The 23,077-nt window shown below is 36.8% G+C and overlaps 1 protein-coding gene across 1 annotated transcript; it reads left to right on the top strand.

Moving 5' to 3' along the window:
- Nucleotides 1-21,900: 21,900 nt before the first annotated feature.
- LOC101418023 (olfactory receptor 8B3-like) lies at nucleotides 21,901-22,839 on the top strand. Its single transcript, XM_012527171.3, has one exon. It carries the CDS (start codon nucleotides 21,901-21,903, stop codon nucleotides 22,837-22,839), a length of 939 nt encoding a protein of 312 aa, XP_012382625.3.
- The last annotated feature ends 238 nt before the right edge of the window (nucleotides 22,840-23,077 follow it).

The following is a 23,077-nucleotide window of genomic DNA, read 5'->3' as shown; positions in this document are numbered from 1 at the left end:
ACGTCCCCTTTTACCTTTCTTCCCTCATTTGAATTTTCCTTCCAGTTTTAAAAATTTCCTCACCTTTAGTGGCCATATGCAATTGAGCATAAAGTCATTTAGTTTGAGCATCATAATTCATGTCTGCATTTGAAAGATAAGGAAACAACATCTTGAAAGAGATGAATGGGATGGTCAAGGTCCTGCAGCAAGGGGGGAAAGCCAGAAGTGGTACTTGGGACCATTCCCATTGAAGTTCTTGCAGCTCTGAGACAGTGAAGTCACTGTGATTTTCCCTGTATCCTTTGTTCAGCCCATTTTCTTTCTCCTGCCTTTCAGATACTCACTACCTGGCTAAGTGACAGTGCTGAGGGTTTCCCCTAATGTTTTACATCCCTTCTACAACTTCCCTTCATGCAGACTCACCTCAAAATTAAGATAAATTAATCAAGAATGGCAGGCACCTCTCCTTTCCTGTAGCTTTGAGATGGAAAACATCAGAACAGATGCAATTTTAGTACTCTTTCTGTCGGGAGACCTCACTACTGATGGATCTTCAGTGTTCTTTCTCCTTTGCTGTCCTGAAGGAGACATATGTTCTAATAATTGAGGATAATGACATAGCACAAACCCATTCTCTCAGTCTCTGAGAAACTGGAATAGTTTTTAGAAGAAAGGACTATGATTCTGTAGCTTTGCCTAGCATGCCTTGTTTGGTGTAAGGAAAATGCATCAAGTTTATGTCTCCAGAACATGACTGATATTCTGAATTTATATTATTCTGTATGGATCTCAGCAATTGATTGGAAACTTGGAAAATGAGCTTCTCGTTTAGAATTTTAGGCAAAGTTTGACAAACCTCTCAAGGGAAGAAATTACTGAACCCATGTTTACATCTTTTGTCAATGAGTTAACAGTGATTCCTTTGGGACTCGTTCTTCTCCAAGTAGCAGTGTACACATTGGGAATTTGGTGTCATCTGTACAGGAAGGGAATAGTCTACTCCATACTTCCTACATTAACCTTCAGATACCCACACATTTCTAAGAGTTTTTTGCCATTTCCAAAATTTTTCTACATTTCTCTGGTATTAGTATAATATTATAAATATTATAATTTCATATTTTCCATCTTCTGGTGACTTTCATGCCCAAAGACAACTAGTATAAAGAAATGTTCATAGAATAACATTAGTTTGGAGACAGACTAATGGAGCTCATATTCAAACTCTTCCAACTGCTACATGTGTGATTTTGGTCAAGTTGCTTAATCTTTCTGAGCTTCATTACCTCATCTACTTAATGGCTTAATGGTAGTTCCTCCTGTTTACAATTTTTCTACATTTCTCTGGTATTAGTATAATATTATAAATATTATAAATATTATAATTTCATATTTTCCATCTTCTGGTGACTTTCATGCCCAAAGACAACTAGTATAAAGAAATGTTCATAGAATAACATTAGTCTGGAGACAGACTAATGGAGCTCATATTCAAACTCTTCCAACTACTACATGTGTGATTTTGGTCAAGTTGCTTAATCTTTCTGAGCTTCATTACCTCATCTACTTAATGGCTTAATGGTAGTTCCTCCTGTTTACAATTGCTTTGAAGGTTAAATGCCTAGAACATTTAGAGCATTTACAACACGGCTTAACATGTATTAAAGTTTCCTTCTTCATTAACTTATCCTTAATTTTGTTATCAGCCTTTATTCTTGTTTACCTATAGCAGGGACTCTTGCTAAGTTCATTATTCTGGATCCACCTGTTTACTAAAGAGTCCCACCCTAATTGCTCCACAGTCAAATCAGCATTTCCTTGTGGTCTCAGAACGGTCTCTCTTCTTGTTATACTTTTGTCAAAGTCACAATAATTAGTGACAGAGCTAGGTTTCAAATACAGATATTCCTGCATGTGTGTTTACTTTTTAATTTTAAAATGTCCAAAATTTACGCTCTATGCCCCCCATTCAATAAGTCCCCTTTCCAGCCTTCCCCATCTCCTAGTAACCTCTAATCTTCTATCTCTACAAATTTGCTGTTTCTACACATTTTATATAAGTGAAATCATTCATTATTTGTTCTCATGTGTCTTACTCATTTCATACAGCATGTTTCAAGGCTCACCCATGCGCAACATATCTCAGAACTTTATTTCTTCTTAAGGCTGAGTAATATTCCATTGTACATATATGCTATATTTTGTTCATTCACTCATCTGTTGATGGACATTTGGGTTGTTTGCACCTTTTGGCTACTGTGAATAATGTTGCTGTGAACACGGATCTGCATTTATCTCTTTGAATCTTTATTTTCAATTTCTTAGGATATATACCTAGGAGTTATACAGCTGTGTAATAATGTTAATTCTATATTCAACATTTTGAGGAATTGCCATACTGCTTTCTACGGAGGCTGCACCCATTTTACATTTGGTTGTTATCCTTTCTGATGCTCGCTATCTTAAGAAATAATAATAACCATCCTTGTGCATTTTGATTTGTGTTTTACTGATAGCTAATCATGTTAAACATCTTTTCATGCACTTACTGGCTTTTTGATGTCTCCTCTGGACAAATATCTTTTCAAGTCCTTTGCCCATTTTAAAATTGGTTGTGTTTGATTGTTGATTTGTAGGAATTCCTCAAACATTCTAAATATTAAGCTCTTATTAATATTATGACTTGCAACTATTTGCTCCCCTTTTGTAGATTGTCTTTTCACTTCTTTGATGATGTATTTTGATCAAGAAAATGTTTTAATTTTGATGAAGTACTTTTTACCTGCTTTTCTTCTGTTGCTCACACTTTTGATGTCATACCGTGAATCCATTGCCAAAGCCAAGATTATGCAGACTTGCCATTATATTATTTTCTAAGAGTTTTATGGTTTTTAGTTTTTATATTTAGGTCATGGATCCATTTTGAGTTAAGTTTTGCATATGATGTGAGGTAGAGATCTGACTTCATTCTTTCGCATGTGGAGCTCCATTTTATCATGCAATATTTATTGACAAGACCCTTATTTCTCTATCCTGTGTACTTGGCATGCTTGTCAGAAGTCAATTTGCCATAGCTGTGTGGGTCTTTTTCTGGGTTTTCACTACTATTTCATTGGTCTATATGTCTGTCCTTATGCCAGTACCACACTTTTTTTATTACTATAGCTTTGTAGTAATAAAAGAATTTGGGAGTATGATTCCTTTAACTTTGTATTTCTTTTTCAAAATTGTTTTGTCTATTTAGTGCCCCTTGCATTTCCATTTGAATTTGAGGATTGGCTTTTCCATTTCTGCAAAAATGGATGCTGGAATTTTGATAGGAATTGTATTGAATCTGTATATCACTTTGGGTGCTATAGATCTATTAAAGTATTAACTCTTCCATTCAATAAACATATGATGTATTGCCATTTATTTAAGTCTTCTTTATTTCTTTCAGCAGTGCTGTTTTTCAGTGTACAAGTCTTTCACATCTGTGGTAAAACTTATTCCTATATATTTCATATTTTTAGATGTTTGGTGACTTGGAGCTATGTACCATGTAAAAACATGTTATAAAATGTAATTCATTCCTCTGAGTGTGATCCCATTGTAAACAGGACCTTTTTGATGAGGTTACTTCAGTTAAGGTGTGGCCCAACTGGATTAGGATGGGTCATGATCCTATTATTGGAGTCCTTTATAAGCAGAATGAAAAAATTAGCCAAAGGGTGCAATAAGAAGCTATAGGTCAAGAGAACTGAGAATCCAGGAAAGGCAGGCATATACAGTGCCATTTGACAGATAAACCAATATCAAGCATTACTTGCAACTAGGTTCAGAATGCCACGGTCTTCTGGGAAGAAACATCACCTTGATGGTGCCTTTATTTTGGACTTCTCTTAGCCTCAAATTTACAAGCCAATAAATTCCTGTTGTTTAAGCTAACCCATTACATGTTATTGATCTAGCAGCTAGGAAACCAAAACAGATGCTGTTGTAAGTAGAATTGTTTTTGTTTTTTTTAATTTCCTCTTTGGATTGTTCATTTCTAGTTATGTTTGTTGATCTTGTACTCTGCCACTTTGCTCAATGTTCTAATACCTTTCTTGTGAATTAATTTGGATTTTCTATATATAGGATCATGCCGCGTGCAAGTAGAAATAGTTTTTACTTATTCCTTTTTAATGTGAGCATTTTTTAAAATATCTTTTTCTTGCATAATTCCTCTAGCTAGAACTTCTAGTACAATAATGAAAAGCTGTGGGAAAAGTTTGCATCTTTGTCTTATTCCTGATCTTAGGAGCTAAGCTGTTCATTGTTCACCATTATGTATGGTGTTAGCTGTGGTTTTAATAAACAGATTTTGTGATGTTGAGCAAATTCTCTTCTATTCCTAGTTTATTTAGTGTTTTAATAATGAAGGGTGTTGAATTTTGTAAAAGCCTTTCTATATCCATGAGTCTTTTTCTCTTCATTATGTTTATTCAGTGTATTACATTGATTGATTTCATATGTTGAGCCACACTTGAATTCCTGGGATAAGTTCCACCTACTCAAGGTGTATAATTTTTAAAATATTTTTGGATTGGATTTGCTAGGATACTGTTAAGGATTTTTGCATCTGTATTCACAAAGAAAATTGTTCTACAATTCTCTTTTCTTATGATATCTTTATCTGGCTTTGTTATCAAGCAAAGCTGGCATCAGAGTATGAATACGGAAGTGTTCCCTCCTCTTGAATATTTGTGTTTGAGAAAGACTGATGATAATTCTTCTTTAAATGTTAGGATTCAACTGTGAAGTTACTGGTCTTGGAATTTTCTTTGGTGGATTTTTAAAAATTGTTGATTCAATCTCTGTATTTGTTATAGGTCTGTAGAGGTTTTCTACTTCTTCTTGAGTCTGTTTAGGTAATTTGTATGTTTTAGAAATGTGCCCATTTCCTCTGTATAGCTAAATTTTTTTTGCATACAATTGTTCATAGTATTCTCTTATAATCCTCTTAATTCCACAAGTTTATTAGTGATGTCAGTATTTTAATATTTGATTCTAGTTTTGCATCTTTTAATTTTTTTTCTTTTCAGTTTAGCTAAAGGTCTGTCAATTTTATTGATCCTTTCAAAGAACCAACTTTTAGTTTTGTTGAAAACAACTATTGTTTTCCTATTCTCTATTTCAATTTATCTCCACTCTAATTCTAATTATTTCCTCACTTTGCTAACTTTGAGTTTGCTTTGTTCTTCTTTTTCTAGTTCCTCAAGATGTGTTGCCAGATTATTGCTTTGAAATCGTTCTTCTTTTTAAGTATTAGGCATTCATAGCTGTAAACTTATCTCTGAGACCTAACTTCACTGAATTCCAAAGTTTTGGTATGCTGTGTTTTTGTTTTCATTCATCTTGAAGTATTTTCTAATTTCCCTTGTGATTTCTTAATTATGCAAGAGAGCATGTAACTACAATGTAAATGATAATCCATGCTTACTGGCAATGTTCCAAAATGTGCTCATCAATTGTAATGAATGTACCACACTAATGAAGGATGTTGTTAATGTGGGAAAATGTGGGAGGTGTAGGAAGTGGGGCATATGGGAATCCACTCCACTTTTTATGTAACATTTATGTAACCTAAGTATCTTTAGATACTTTTATTTTATTTTTGTTAGAGATTTGCAATGATTACCAGGTCATAAGACTGTGGCTCTATTCTAATAGACTGAGCAAGCTGCCTATATGTGGAAGACAACATACCTTCCCCCAAGAATGAGTCATATCACAGTGGGAATCGAGCAGATAAGAATCTTCATCCCTTCCGGGCCATCAAACCCTCTTATATTCCAAGAAAACCCTACCTCCTAGCCCTCTACCCCCAAATCATACACAAGAAGAATTCACTTTTACAGCCCTTTATTAACCCAAGGCTGTACTCTGGACCCTAACCCCCTCCCCATGAACTACCATTTTCCTGCCTATTGATGTACTGTATAAATTCACATCTGTACCTTCCATAAGTGGGCTGAAGTTTCTCTTCAGACCCCCACCATGCTGGTGGGGGCTGAAGTCTGTTCTTCAGACCCCCTCTGTTGGAAGAGATTCGCAGTAAATTTTCTGACTGTGGTCATACCAGTCTTCATGTCCCTGTGAGTGCCATTTTTCTCCAACAATTTTATTTTTTTAAATAAAAAAAATAATTTAAAAAGGAAGTGATATCTTTCCTCATGTATGGGTCATTTACTAACCATTGTGCTATGCAGGAAATCAGGAGTCAGTGCTGTCATAGAGATTTTGTACAAGTTACAGTAGTGGTATGTATTTATTCCTTTTCATTATAAGTGAATGAAGTCTAAATTAAATAAGATTAAACAAAAATTTCACTTAACTCAAAAATTCAGAGATGTATTTTGCTTCAGATATGGATGGATCTAAGGAGTCATCAGAGTTGTGTCTACCTTTCAGTTTACTGAGTGTGCTTGCCTCTATTTGTCTTCCTTTTTAGATAGAATCCATTTGGAGGTAAGAAAATACCACTCTGTTCCTTATAGATATGTATCTCCACATTAATTACTCTGACTCAAACCATGGTAAATGCACTCTTTATTAAATCTTATCTTAACTGAAACTTCAAAATGCAATTTACTAAGAATTGGGGAATAACTCAAGGGTAAAATAACTTGACATGAGACCATACTAAGACAAGCTTGATCTTTGGGGCAGATCCCATGTAAAAGAGTACATCTTTTCTGGATGCCTCCTTTTGTAGTATCCACCTTCCATCACGTGGCAGGTATCACCTTTATCACCCTCCACCCAAGACTACCCTAGGGGAATATGAGATTTTTGGAGACCAAAATAAGGAAAGAAAATGAAGAAGTGTTTGAGGCAAAGACTCAATGTCTACTTTTCAATGCTTGTACTTTTAATTTTGGTTTTCTATTGAAAAATAGGCCACTTTAAATAGTGATCAATACCAGGAAATGAGCTAACCCTCTACTGTGTAATTATGCATGAGGATTCAATAGAAGATTATTCTTAGATTAGGACTGGAGAGAGCCAGATCTCACAAAGAACTTCAATCCTTGCTTGAGTTTATCTATTTTTTCTTCTCTTATTTATTGTTCAATGTTTTTTTTTAAATTTTTTTATACCATTAAAAGAAAATTTTTGCTTTATTATTCAACTTCCCTCTCTGTTTACTGGTGTCTTTTACTTCTTTACTCTATGTATACTACTTTCATATATTATATATAATTTTTTCAAAATTTTAAAATGATATTCAGATTACATAAAATGTTTCATAAAAAAATTATAAGGGATTCCCATATACCCCACTACCCACAGCTCCCACTTTTCCCCACATTAATAATTTCTTTCATTAGTGTGGTACATTCATTGCAATTGATGAATACATTTTGGAGCATTGCTACTAAACATGGATTATAGTTGACATTGTAGATTACACTCTTTCCCACTCAATTCTGTAGGTTATGGTGGGATATATAATGGCCTCTATCTTTCATTGCAATGTCCCTCAGGTCAATTCCCAGTCCTTAAAATGCCAGGTATTACACCTCTTTTTCCCTCTCCCTGACTTCAGCACCTTCAGTGACCACAGTCTTCATATCAATGATATAATTTCTGCCATTGCTAGAATCACAATAAGTCTATAGTGAATACCAATAAGTCCACTCTAGTCCATATTTTATTCCCCAATCCTGAGGATTCTGGGATGGTGATGTCCACACCACCTCTAATTGAGAGGGGACCTTGATACCATATGGCTGATGGATGGGACTCTCTTGCTTGCAATTGTAGACTCTCTCAGTTCCTTGGTGTGGTGGTTGTCCATCCTCGCCTTCTTCTTGGTTGTCCTGGGTGAATTTAATGAACCAGAGAGTAGGTGTTATAACTCTGCTGAGGTTCAGGCTCCAGCTGGCACATGGACAGCCCAGAGATTCCAGTCCCTTGGATGTATACCTATCAACTCCAGCACCAACTATGGGTTCAAATAAAAGGGACAGAGGAGGCATGTGTAGATCAGTCACATCTGAGTCCAACTCTGTCACACTCAGGAGGACAAATTGCAAAGTAGTGCTTGCTGGCAAGCCCTATCTGGAGCTGTCTGTCATGATTGTAGGACCTGGGTGTCTCCAGGGCCCTCAGAAGCCCCACTATTTAAGGTGGTATCAACTTCGGCAATCTATGAGATCCTGCTGAGAGGTGCTTAAATGTTTCCTCTCTGATGATATCCCAACTCATTTTGAAGTCTCTTATCCATATAAATAAACTCACTTGTCTTTTCCTTTTCCCCCTTTTATTCAAGGTCTTTTTCCAGTTGCATCATTAGCTGGTGCTTACCCCTTGGTTTCAGGGAGTCTCATCCTGGGCAGTCATGTCCAGTGCTGGGGGAAATATAATTCATTTATATGCTGAGTTTGACTTAGAGAGAGACCACATTTGAGCAACATGGAGGCTGTCAGGAGGTAACTTTTAGGCACCCTACATTACTAGGCTAAGTTACAAATTTAAGAGCAAAAGGCTCATAAGCATAGTCATCAATATTTAAGGCCCATTACTGGACCATCCTTTTTCACTACTCATTGCCCCTGTACTTGGGGATTGTTGGTGTTTCATTAGAGAATGTAGCAGAGCTCCCCAGGATCAGAATTCAATATTCTTATGGTTGTGTGTGAATCTCTATCCACTGTGACAATGCCCCATGAACAATTGAACATACTTATATTCCTTATATGTATGTCTAGGTGAACTTCCTCCCATGTATTCCCCCATCACTGACAACTCACATCAATGAATCTCCCATGCCATAGTTGTGACCCTTCTGTTATCCAAAACTTCTTCAAAAATGAAGCCAAGAATATCATCAAATTTGATTAATAGGAAAATGAAGTAATAATGATAGGTTTAAGCATATGAAATAAAATACATAATTTAGAAAAACTACAACTAAAAGTCAAAAAATTGGGTATTAGAAAATGAAAAGTATTAAAAAGAAAAAGTTTTATTTGACATTTTGCCTTTCATCACTATAATATCTGTTGTTCTATACATATAGTGGTGTTTTCCTCCATTTCTTCCCCAGTATCTTAATTTTTCCATTTTGTCTTCAAAGACATTTTAGGTCACAGAAAAGTCACATACAGTATATAGGGGACTTGCATATACACAACATCCTCCCCCTATCTCCCCTTCCCTATTAATAACCTTTCCATATGTGGATGGTACATTTGTTAAAACTGATGTACAAATATTGAGACATAACTACTAACCATGGTCAATGGTTTACATTATCGTTTACATTTTAGACCATACTCTCATAAATTTTTGATGAAATTTAACATGGCCTGTATCCATCATTGCAAGATCATGCAGAACACTCCCAATGCCCCCTAAATATTCCCCTCATCCATCTACTCTATTCCTCCCTTCCCCTCCCCTCGGGGCCCATGGTGACCACCAGTCTTCACTCCTTGAAGGATAAGATTCATAGAAACTTGCAACAATGTTAGGGCTTGACACACTAGTCTGCCCTCTCCTATTAGGAACTGCCCATGCTCTTGAGAGACACCTTCCCCTCTGTTTGAGACCATATTGGGTCTCCCCAGGATGGGAGTCCCACTCCTTCCCACTCATTATATGGGTCTCCCCTACTGATAAAGCACACTATGACAAAATGATCATTTGCACATTCTCTAGAAGACTGTCCCAAATGCCCCCACATCCAACATCCTAAATCAGTAACCCTTCCTTGTCATATTGCCAAAAGAGCTTTCTCAACATTGTAGTTTCAGCCATGTACCCACCAGTTCCCAGTGTTTACCTGCTCTCTCCCCCAACCATCCCCCCGGTTCCATGGACCTTCAAACCCATCCTTCCCACCCAATCCCCCTGTCAAGTTTGCACCACCCAACCCAATAGTATCCCCACACCCTTGTCATATCCTTTCACTGCACAACTACATGCTTCCACCTTATCCTAGATTTCACCCATATGGATGATGGCTCACAACTTTCTTCTCTTTTTCTATTTCCTGTAAACCCATCTTTCAGACTCTAGCTGTCTGAGTCAGCTCGATTTCCTTAATTCATATCAGAGAGGCCATGCAATATTTGCCCTTCAATGCCTGGCTTGCTCCACTCAACATAAGGTCCTCAACATTCATCCATACTATCCTGTGTGTTAGTACTGTATTTTTCATATAGCCAAGTAATATTCCACTGTATGTATCTACCACATTTTGTTTATCCAGTCGTCTGTTGATTGGCATTTGGGGTGATTCCAAATTTTGGCAATGGTGAATAATACCGCTATGAATATTGATGTGCATATATCTGTTCATGTTCTTGTTTTCAATTCTTCTGGGTATATACCCAGCAGTGGAATTTCTGGGTCATATGTCAGATCTATAGTTAGTTTTTTGAGGAACCGCCAAACTGTCCTCTACAATGGCTGGGCTATTCTATATTCCTACCAGTAGTGGATGAGGGTTCCCTTTCCTCTACACCCTAACACTTGTAGTCCTCTATTTTCTTAAAGGCTGTTAGTCTAATAAGTGTAAGATGGTATCTCATTGTAGTTTTGATTTGCGTTTCCCTAATAGCCAGGGATGTTGAGCATCTTTTCATGTGCTTTTTAGCCATTTGTATTTCTTCCTTGGAGAAGTGTCTGCTCAAATTACTTGCCCATTTTTAAAATGGGTTGTTTGTCTTTTTATTTTTGAGATATAGGATTTCTTTATATATGCTGGATATTAAACGCCTATCAGATATTTGGTTACCAAATATTTTCTCCCGTTGGGTAGGCTGTGTTTTCACTTTCTTGACAAACTCCTCTGAGGTGGAAAAATTTTTAATTTTGAGGAGGTCCCATTTATTTATTTTTTCTTTCACTGCTCATGTTTTCAGTGTGAAGTTCATGAAACCATTTCTTATTACAATGTCCTGTAGATGCTTCCCTACATTATTTTCCAAGGTCTTTATGGTCATGGTTCTTATATTGATATCCTTGATGCATCCTGAGTTGATTTTTATATAAAGTGTGAGATTGTGTTCCCCTCTCATTCTTTTGAATGTGGATATCCAATCTCCAAGCACCATTTGTTGAAGAGGCCATTCTCTCCCAGTTGAATAAGCTTGGTGGCCTTTTCATATACCAGATGACTATATGTGAGGATCTATATCAGAACTGTCAATTCAAGTGGAGATTTCTCAATTCAAGTGGAGTACCAACAATGAAATAGAAACCAAATAGAGAAAAATGTATAGTGAATTAAAAGGTCAGAATAACGAGGCAAGAGGGAAAGAGAAAAGAACAGAGAAAAAGAAAAAAGTTAATGAAAGAAAGAAAACAGAATAGACAAGATAGAAATAAAAACCAGAATAATTGAGGACTAAAAAAAAAAACAGAAAGAGAAAGATAGAAAGATGAAAGGAAAAGAGATAGCATTGGTAGGCAAAATAAGTATACACAGAAAAGGGAGATCAAGGAATAGGAAAGCCATCAAACAAGAAACAAGCCAGCAGCACCTAATTAAAAAATGGGGGTGGGGGGGAAGAAAGAGGAAAGAAAAACAAGAAAACAAAACAAAACAAACAAACACACAAGCAAGCACTCAAACAAAAACTAAGGAAGAACAGCCTTCCCTCTTATGCTCCTGTATGGCTTCTCAGACTGCCAGTGTTCATCAATCAATTACCTTCGCAGGTTTTGAAGTGGGTTTTAATGAGTAAACTAAGTTAATTTTTTTAAAAAGTAACCTTTTTGGAGATATCTTAGAAGACACAACAACTGATGTCAGTTTCAGCCATCCTTGAACATTTCTGAATATAGAAATATAGAAGCCTGGAGGCAAAACACTTGCAGAAAAATCTACAATAGGATATGGTAAGAATGATGGAATAAAAATGATACAGTAAATAGATTTTTCTTCAGAGTTGAAGATGGCAAGGAGGTGGGAGTTTTCTTTTCATCTCTGCAATGGTGGATGCACAGTCCCAAGAGATATGTGAAAACTTGAGGAAAATATTGGTCCCTAAAGAACTAAAGGCATAATGTGATCCATGGTATAAGTGCCTTCCCTCTACTTCCCTATTATGCTATTACACACAGAATATATTCCTTGAGGAGGAGACTAAGCAAACTTTTCACCTGTTTATAGTCAAGTGTATTGTATCATCGAACTCATATTAAATCTTCTAAACTTATCAAGTGACAAATGTGATTATAATAAAGAAGGCCTTTGCTTTCTACTGCTTGAGTGGAATGACTTCCAGGGTATATTGAAAATTAAGTCTGGTCTGCATCCTCTTAGGTTCCAAGGACCCAAAATCACTGAGTTTGGAATTGCCCTTCAAGGACCACATGGGTAAATAAGAATGATCAGGAAACTCAGAGGTTTTATAGCCTAAAGAAGATGAGTTCCCGAATTCTACTCATATTATGTCTTCTATATTTTGAAACTAAATTCTAGACATTAAGGCATGTGGCTTTTTTGGCCATTTTGTGTAATTTTGCCACTCTAGTGAATCAGTAGAAGAATCTCATTGAGAATGAGACAGTACTGTTGCGACAGTAGAGAATGTTCAGAGCCAATAGAAGCCTCAATCTTGTGTATTTCAATGTGTAAGTTACATGTCCAAGGAGGGAACTCTTGTACATTTTTGGCTTTTACTCTGTGACTTGAAGAAGCTGCTGAATCTCTCCCAGGCCCGAGCCCCTTAGTTCTGATGTAGAAATAATGTTTATGGTTCACATCCTACCAGAATCTAGCATGCATTAGAGGCCATCTCCAGGTAGCTAGACTCTCTGCCTCCAGTTTTAACAATGAGGAGAACGCTCAGGTGAATGAGGAAATGATGAGATGAAGAGAGACAGTTTGTCTAAGTTCCTTCTTCTTTGGTTTTCTAGCAGTCATGTTTCCTATGGCAGCACATTCTTTTGCTCTGTAGGCTATGTTTGGGGTGCTCTTGTTATATTTAATTTAGGACTTCAATAAGAAGAAGTTAGTGACACTCAAGATCATGGTAGTGGTAAAGGAAGATTCTGTGGGTTCGTGTTGGGCTAGTCTCAGACATTTCCATTGGCTAGCCCATTCTTGTAGGAGGAGATATCATAGGAAGTTCTGGATTGCTGCTAGGTGTTATTGCTTCTATGATCTTAGCACACAGATCAAGGAAATGCATTAATGTATATGTATATATATATGTATACATATGTATGTGAATATATATTGCAATTTAGAGTTTAATTTGACGTCTTTTATTTTAAACCAAGACCATTATATTTAGTGTAATCCCCCTTCCTTTCTTATGTGTAAAAATGATAACATTTACTAGTAAAAAAGTGTTTACAAATATCTTTTTAATTGCTTAATATATTTACAATATATAGGTTTATTTGCTTAATTCTTATAAAGTAGTTTCAGAATTGCTGACTCATATTTCAGTTAGAAATGAATTAAATATCTAGAGTATAATATTTGCCTATTTTTCAGAATCTGTATAATGTTTTCCCAGGTTACGCGGCTTAGTTCTGTTTTCCTCCTTTATGTTCCGTGTACTTGTGCTAATTATTCATAATAAACTTTAGTATATTTTTTACTGTTAATATTTAAATTGGTGTTTTCCAACATTCTGGATGATTTTAATTATTCATATATTAATTGAATACATGAAAATTAAAATGGTTCTAACTGTAAAGACAGTACGAAAGGAATACTCAGAAATAGTCTCAATTCCAGTGATTTTTACCTTATTTTCATTAATTCTCTATAGTAACTAATCTCCTCAGTTTCTGGATTATATTATCCATGATTCTTTTTAAATTCATTATAAGGCTGCCAATGTAAAGTACCATAAATGGGTTGGCTTTTATAATGGGAAATTTATTTGAGTAAAAGCTTACTGCTCCAAGACTATAAAATGTCTAAATCAAGGCAGCATCAAAAGTCAGTTGCTGTTGCTCCTGTTGTCCAGCCATATGATGAAGCTGCCAATCTCTGCACAGGTCTCTGCCTTCCCCTGAGTCTCCTTGAGCTCAACCAGGCATAGGGTTTTCCTCTTTTCAGGCCTCCTCTATCAGGTTGCTCTGCCTTCACCCTGGGTTCAGCTATCAGGTATATGACTCATCTTTCCTTGGGCCTCAGCTCCTTGATCTTCTTGGGGCTTCTGCAGTCCTCTCTCTCACATTGCAGGATCAATATAATATGGAAGCTCCCTTTTTCCTCTGTATGTCTTTTTGCCTTCAGTTATATCAGGCTCAGCAATCTGATTCATAACTCACAAACAGCGCAGTCAAAAGAGTCTCACCAACAGGAATGGATTAATTTTTTAAAAATTCTGTATTTTATATTTTATTTATTATTGTCTTTGTTTTATTGGAGGTTTTGGGTCATAGAAATGTCACACTTGTGGAAGGGGAATATCACTGGTGTGGGGTGTCAGTGATGGGGGAATGTGTGGGGATAGGTGCACCTGGGCATGCCCCTATTGCATATGAATACATTCAAGTGGTCATGCGGCATTGTCTGGCTGAGGGGAGACCAATAACCGAAAGAATATTGAATTCCCATCCTGGGAAGTCCTATTATATTCTCTAATAGAGCAGCAAGAATATCCCAAGTACATGGGCAATGCCTGGTTTAGGACAGACTCTTACTCCAGGCTCATGATACTGATGGTTGTACTTATGAACTTTTTTTGTGAAATTGAAACTTAGCTTAGTATTATATATTGCCTAAGAGTTACCTCCTGAAAATCTCCTTGCCACTTAAGTGTGACCTCTTTCTAAGCCAAACTTAGAATATAAACGCATTATTTTACTCCCAGCAAGGGACATGTCTCCTGGGGATGAGCCACCCTGGCACTGAGGGATTATTACCTAGAGCCAACTAGCAATGCATTTAGAAAAAGACATTGACTAAATGAGGGAAATATGAACTACATATGAGTTTTTATGGCTAAGGTATTCCAAAGTGAGTGGAAGGTAATTTCAGAAATTAGGCTTATTTATATCTCAGCAGGATCACAGTGACTGCCACAGTAAACAGTGTTTCAAACAGTGGGCCTCCTGAGAACACTAGAGACATCTAGACACTGTAGTCATCTTAGGTCTGTTCATATGCCAGTTGAGCCCTGAATCTCAGCAGAGTTGCAATACCTACTTTTGAGTTCACTGGACTCACTCAGGACAACTAACAAAAGGATATTGATGGACAATGCCCATCCCCCAAAGCAAAGAATATCTACAACTGCAAGCAAGAGAGTTTCATCCATCTGCTCCATGGCGATCATAAACAGAGTGGGCATCACCATCCCAAAATCCTCTAGATTGAGGAATGAACAAATATAAGGGGGGAGTGCAACTATGGGCTAAAGTAGATTTATTATTTTTCTAGCAATGGAAGAACTTGTATCATTGATATAAACACAGTGGTCAATAGAGTTTCTGAGGGGAGAGAAAGCGAAGAATAGGTGTAACATGGGAGCATTTTGGGGACATTGGAATTGTCCTGCATGACATTGTAATGACAGACACAGGACATTATACATTTTGTCAAAACCAATAAAATTGCACATGGCTAAGTGTAAACTGTAATGTAAACTATAGTCCATTGTTAGTAGCAGTGCTTCAATATGTGTTCATCAACTCTGACAAATGTACCACACTAATGAAAGATGTTGTTAATGTGGAAAATGTGGGAGAAGAAGGGGGTGTGGTATATGTAAATCTCCTCTATTTTTTTATATAATATTTATGTATTCTAAAGCTTCTTTAAAAATAAAAAATACATATATTTAAAAAAAGAAGCTTTCTCTTTTTGGGATTCACTAAATTCAAACTGTTATACTCCACCTTCTGAATCTCCCAAAGACATGTTCCTTCCATATAAAAAATGCATTCATCAAATGCCTTAAATCATTTCAACAGCAATGCTAAGTACAAAATCTCATAAAAATCAGTTATAGGCATGCATTTTTGTCTTGGGGCAGAATTCACTTCTGACTGTAGACTTGTTACACTTAGAAAACAAGTTATCTTCTTCCAATCTATAAAGGAAGGACAGATAAAGGATAAGCACATTCATTATCATAAGGAGAACTTTGAAGGAAAACAAGCATCATGAGTCTCAGTTGTGAAAACCTCCAGGGCATACTCCATTAGATTTCAAAGTCTGAGAGTCATCCTTAGAAAGATGTCTTTTTCTTTTTCTCAGGGCCTCATGGGGACCTTTCTTTCCCAAGGGCTTGCCTGGTGGCCATTTTCTTGGTTCCACCTTCATTAAGCATCTGGGTGGCTGCTGTGCTGTAGACCTCACTCTCCAAGAACAATGTGGTGGCGGCCACACTTTGCTGGATCTCTGGGGGATAGTCTGAACCCCCTTACTGCAGTGGAGTGGGGGTGATCTTCTTCCTAATATCTTGCATATATGAACAACCCCCTTGGAACAATGGGTGGAGACCTAAATCTCCCTAATCTATGGGGAAAAGGCCCAACTCCCTCAGAGCATTGGGGTGTTGAACTAGTTCTCCCCATCCACCAGGGAATGTGCTCAATCCTCTGTTCCCTGAACAGACCAAACTTGCTCTGAACAATGAGCTGAAAGATCTACCTTATTCAAAAGCTGGGGCAAACACACCGTTTCCACACACATGGATGAGTCCTTCTTCTGGCCCAAGAAGATGTCCCAAGTTCAGACTTCACCTTCCACAGTTTTCCTCTAGAAACCATTTTCCTAAAATACCTCCCCTACATGTCCTTTGTAATGCAGGCTGACTGTGGTTTTATTCAGAGAGATCTTGCACAAAGCTTGTTGATTTAGTATGCAGGAAACAGGAGTCTAAGTCATCCGACAGTAAGACTTTCCACAAGTCCTTCATGGAAAACTGTGTTTCCAATCCTCATTTACAAGTTCCAAGTTTAGTTATGTCCTCACATTGAACACTACCCACTGGGGGCTTGTTTTCCCAAAGACTGGGATTTCTCAAATCATCGATCTCTGTTTCCTTGTGCCCAGGAGTTTATTCTCATTTCATCTTTCTCTTTTTGTATTTTGCTATAACCTGTAGTGAGAAGTAAGATGTATTTGAAGAATTTACTTTGGAAATCTACTCAGATAAATGTCCAAGTTTGTCATTTTCAAATTCTGCCTTCCATATAACACCATGAGTAAATTTTTGCAAAGTTCTCTATCATTTTAAAGCAATGATTTTTCTTTCCAGCCACCATTTCTGTCCAAGACCTCATCAGAAATAACTTTAGGGTCCATATCCCTACCAAAAATTTCTTCAAAGCTATCTTGGTCTTTTCTAGCAAGCACCTTAAAATTCCTCTAAAAAAATATCCCTTACCCATTTATAAAACAGTTGCAACATTTTTGATAATTGTAAGCAGCAGCACTCCACTCTCCTGAATACACACACATACAAAGACACAAATATTAATAATTTTTTTCAGATATGAAGGTAGCATACTATAGATACAGTTTTTATTAAGATATACTCATATGCCATAAAATTCACTGTCTTCAAAACTTTTGGATATATACCTAGGAATGAAATCATTGGATCATATGGTAACTCTCTATTTAATGTTTTGAGGAACTGCTAAACTGTTTTCCAAAGTGGCTCTACCATTTTACATCCATTGTCTAATTTAAGAGTTAAGACTTCTAGCACAATGGAGAGTAATGGATGCAAAAGGCAGCATTGCCTTCTTCCTGATCTTAAGAAAAAGTCTTTTAATGTTGCCCCATCAAGTAAGAATCTGACTTTTGAATGAATGTGTACTTACTTTATCATATTAAGAAAACATCCATCAATTCTATTAATTTTTATTTCTTGAGTTTGTTTTTAAATCAAGAATACATGTGAATTTTTTTCAAAATGGCTTTTGACATCTATGAAGATAGCCATGAGTTTTCCTTTAGCTCTACTGATATGACTCATGCTATTAATAGATTTCCAATATGTATATTTTTAAAAATGAGATAAACTTTCTCTCCAGCTCTCCTCACTTCTTTCTGAGCCCTCACCAGAATTCCCTTTTCTGTCCATTTCTCCCTGACAGTCTCTTCAAAACAATCTACACATTTTCTATCAAGTGACTGAAAATTCTTCTAGCCTCAACCCATTTCCAAATTTCAAATCTATTCCATATTTTTAGATATTTATCACAGCAGCACCACACTCCTTGGTACCCCAAATCAACTTCATTTGCAAGGGTTAGTTTAACAAATACCACAGATTAGTTGGATGAAAAGAGAAATTTAACATCTCAAGCTTTGGAGGTCAGGAAAAAAATAAAAAATGGAGATGGTCTAGGGACATGCTTTCACTGAAGTTTGTAGTGTCCTTGTGCTGACTGCCAGCAATCTGTGACTCATTCTCTCCCTCCATCTCCTGACCATCTGTGTACTTTAGTCTGCTTCTCAAGTCTACTATTGCTAAAATTTTCCCTGCTTATAAGGACTCAAGTCATATTAAATTGAGACCCACCTTGTTTTAGTTTGGCCTCATCTCAATAGGCTCTTTGAAGTTTCTATTTACAAATGAGTTTATATCCACAGAACTAGGGTTTAGGACTTCTTGGGCACAGGATTCAATTCAGTGGGTCTCCTGGACAAGTATGTTTCAGGTGCCAAAGATGAAGAGTGAAAAGCTTTAGCCATGCAAACTGTAGTGTTGGGAGCAAGGTCAGGGATCCTGATGGGTCCTGCTCAAGTGGAAGCCCACAGTTTAGCCTTCCTATATCAGATCTCTCTGTCATTTCATACTGATGTGTCCTTGTAGTGGAATCTTAGCTAGTTACTGCATGATAGCGCCAATGATGCATAAGAATTCTGCACTATATGGCTTTTTTGTTATTTTGAAATATTCGAAAACAAAAAGTAAATTAGTTTTTCTTTCAAAGATTTATTTATTTAGTTCTCCAACCTCCCTTCATTGTCTGCTCTCTGTGTCCATTTGCTGTATGTTCTTCTGTGTCTGCTTGTGTTCTCATTAGGTGGCTCTGGAAACTGATCCTGGGACCTTTCAGAGTGGGAAAGAAACAATCATTCTCTTGTGTCACCACAACTCCCTGGTCTGCTGCATCTCTTGTTGTCTCTCCTCTGTGCTTTTTTTAATTGTGTCATCTTTCTGTGTCAGCTTTCTGCATGGGCCAGCAATCCTGCATGGGGCAGCACTCGCCAGCACTCCTCATGGGCCAGCTCACCACATGACCAGCTTGCCTTCACCAGGAGGCTGTAGGTACTTAACCCTGGAGCTCCTATATAGTAGATGGGAACCCAATTGCTTGAGGACATCCACTTCCAATGAATTAGCTTTTAAACAGGTTTGAGATTAAATTTGTGAATGGAAAAATGCTCTTAAATTACTTAAATATGTTTTCAAATGTTGTAAGCTTGGAGATGGTTTTCAAATTGATTAATTGACTGTTAACTCTCTTATTTGTATTCAACACTTCTTGGTGAAATTTTAAAATATTGTCATTTTAATCATTAAGAATAGATCAGAAAGGGCAATAACTTAAAAAAAAATTGGCAATAGCTTTTTGGTTCACAAAACCTGACATAAAAATTATATTCCAGAAAAAAGTACAAATATTCAATAGAATTGTGAAGTTGTTTTAGTTGGAAATCTAATGCAATAAAAGTTAAATATCACTTAAAATGAAATTAAATTAAGTACAAGATGCATATTCCTGAGTTTTGAAGAATTTGCATTCATATGGTATGCAATGAAAATACTAAATTTCATATTTTACCCTCACACATAACAGACACATTGAAAATTTCACAAACATACAATGTTTATATTATAACAAATAATGCAAAAATCAATGTACTCTCCTACTGGATGTGGAATGGATGGAGGGTATTGTGGTGGTAGACTCAACTGAGGATTGTGGAAAATATTCTGAGGGTTTTCATCCAGAGAACAACTTAATTTTCATTAATATTTATTGAGTCCTTACTATGTACTCTGTACTGGACTTGGCACCAGGAGCAAAGTAACAAACAAGGTAGAAGTGATCTTTCTCCTTATAGTGCATATAGTTTATGAGAGCACAGAATTTAAAAGGAAAAAATAATGTCTTAAATGTGTTATGATGGAGTTTCTATTGGAGGCTATGAAGATATAAATCATGATTGCTGACATTATTGTCTATTTTCTATATTTTGAGCTCTATTATAAGCAATTGATTTATTAATTAATAGTCACAACCACCCAATGACAGAGATGCTATTATTCTCATTCTTATCTGATAAATTCTGTGCAGCAGAAAGAGTTTAAGAGACTTGCCCAAGGTGTTAGTCTCAGGAATTAGGGATGTAGGATTCACAAGCCCTCTGACTCCAGAGGCTAAATGATCATAGTAACTATTACAATGAGAAGAAATTGATGATTTAAGTGACTGAAATGTTCCATTTAAGGATGATTAAGGATACTCAGGTAGAAATTTTCAGTAGGTGTTTTAGAAATAAAGATAGTAGAAGAAGGCAAAGCCTTAAAATTTATTTGGAGATACCCCAGAATAGACAACATCTGAAGTGAGTTATTGCAATCCTTGAGAAATTTCTAATAATGAATAAAGAAGCCTGCTGACAGAACCCATGTGGAAACTTTCCTTGGATATGGGATGAAAGAAAGAAATAATACCAGGCAAGAGACAAATTTCTCTCCAGAGACAAAGTTGGTAATGATATATGGATATGTGAGTTTCATTTTTTTTTCTGCAATGGGGGATGTGAAATCCCTAGGGTAATGTGAAAATTTGAGTAAATTATTGAGTCCCTAAGGACTAATGACAATTTGTGGTTCAGCTTGTAAATACACAACATTCTGCTATTTCCCTATTACTTGCAGAATCTTTTCCCTGGAGAGGAAACAGAGCAAGTTTCTAACCTGTTTATAACAGTGTCTTGTATAATTTAAAGAACAGTAAATTGCCAGCATCTTTACAAAGGAATGTTCAGGATTTTTCTGAGGCTGGAGAGTGCTCAACGTGAAAGTCAATTCGGAATGATTCCTACAGCATATGGGAAATTAAATCTAGTCTGCATCCTCTTCGAATCAAAGAAACCAAAATCACTGAGTTCAAAAGTGCCCTTCTAGGTACACAGGAATAAATAACATTAACCAGCAAGCTCAGAGGTGTTCTGTCTAAAGAGGGTGAGTTCCTGAATTCATGTCATATTATCTTCCCTATCTTGAGATGAAAACCAGAGATTAAGGCATGCTGCTTTTACCCCATATTGTGTATACCTGACACACAAGTGAATCAGATGGAAGAATCTCTTTGATGGGCAGCAGGGATTGTTCTGAGACTTAAGACCTTCAAGTTTCCCCTATATCATTGTGTAAGTTCCTTCTTCAGGGAGGCAATTCTCAGCCCTCTAGAAATGGCTTTTAGTCTGTGACTTGGGGCAGCTTCTAGACTTCTAGACTGGTCCATTGTTTTGAACTAGAAACAACATCCATGAGTCTCACCCCTACCAAAATTTAAACTGCATGAGAGACCACTCCAGGTCTTCAGTGATCTGCTTCCATTTTTTCCTCCTGAGGGGAGAGCTCAGGTAAAGAAAGGGATGATGAAATGAGAGGTAAGAATTCTGACCTGGCCCATCTTCCTACTCTTGTATCCCTTGGTTTTTCCAGTGGTCATATTTTTATATGGCAGCACTGGCCTTCACTCTGTGGGGTAATTTGTAGGTATTCTTTATCATATTTTGATTTAAAGATTCTAATACTGGGAAATATGTGTCCCTTGGTATCAGATAAGTAGTCAGAGTCTATGAGTCAAGTTGAACTATTCCTAGACACTCCCTTTGAAAGGCCTGCTACTTGAAGAGATATTGTGGTGGATCTTGTAGGCCTGTACTGTAAACCTTCTCTCTTATTCCCACAGATGCCACAGAGCAGAATGGCTCCTGGAAATGATTCTTTTGTGAGTGGATTCATTCTGGTGGGTTTAACAGATCACCCAGCTCTTCAAATCCCCTGTTTCTTCCTATTTTTAGCAATGTATATGTTCACCATGCTGGGAAACTTGGGTATGATATTTCTAATTGGGCTTAATTCCCACCTTCACACCCCCATGTATTTTTTCCTCTTTAATTTGTCCTTCATAGATTTATGTTATTCTTCTGTTTTCACACCTAAAATGCTGATCAGCTTTTTATCAAAGAAAAATATTATCTCCTACCAGGGGTGCATGGCCCAACTCTACTTCCTCTGTTTTTTTGCCATCTCTGATTGCTATGTGCTGACATCAATGGCCTATGATCGCTATGTGGCCATCTGCAATCCACTCTTGTATAATATTGCCATGTCACCTAAAGTATGCTCCAACCTTATTTTTGGCTCATACTTGATGGCATTTTCTAGTGCAATGGCCCACACAGGATGCATGCTAAGACTGACCTTCTGTGATGCCAACACAATCAACCACTATTTCTGTGACATCCTCCCTGTGCTTCAGCTCTCCTGTACCAGTACGTACATCAATGAGCTGGTAGTGTTCATTGTGGGGAGCATCAATATTGTTGTGCCCAGTTTCACAATCTTTACCTCCTATGGTTTTGTTCTCTCCAGCATCCTCCATATCAGTTCCACTGAGGGCAGGATCAAAGCCTTCCACACCTGCAGTTCCCACATAATAGCTGTTTCTCTATTCTTTGGATCAAGTGCCTTTGCTTATTTCCAACCATCTTCAGCCAGGTCTATGAATGATGGAAAAATCTCTTCTGTCTTTTACACCAATGTGGTTCCCTTAATGAACCCCTTAGTCTACAGCTTGAGGAACAAAGATGTCAAACTTGCCCTAGGAAAAACCTTGAGTAGGAAAAAGTTTTCATTATAAATTGGATTTCTTGTGCATGTAGTTTCAGGACAAGGAATTTCAGTGTGTTTATTATAACATATTTGTTGTCTGTTTTCTTCTCCTGTTCTTATGCCATAAGTTATTTGAGCTTTCTTTCAATAATTTATTTCCACTTTCATTAGAGTCAGTATTCTTTCTTTCCTCACCATTTATCCAAATTTTTTCCCTCTCACTTTTTTCCTTGCTAAGAATAACATTAAGGAAGGAATTTATTATA

The sequence above is a fragment of the Dasypus novemcinctus genome, chromosome 27 (genome assembly GCF_030445035.2).
Source record: "Dasypus novemcinctus isolate mDasNov1 chromosome 27, mDasNov1.1.hap2, whole genome shotgun sequence".
Classification (NCBI taxonomy): Eukaryota; Metazoa; Chordata; class Mammalia; order Cingulata; family Dasypodidae; genus Dasypus; species Dasypus novemcinctus.
The sequence above is the reverse complement of the archived record's forward strand: the minus strand, read 5'-3'. Positions and strand labels throughout refer to the sequence as shown.

Excerpts from the sequence above, each read along its gene's own strand:
- LOC101418023 (XM_012527171.3), top strand. The coding sequence starts at position 21,901 with ATGGCTCCTGGAAATGATTCTTTTGTGAGTGGATTCATTCTGGTGGGT.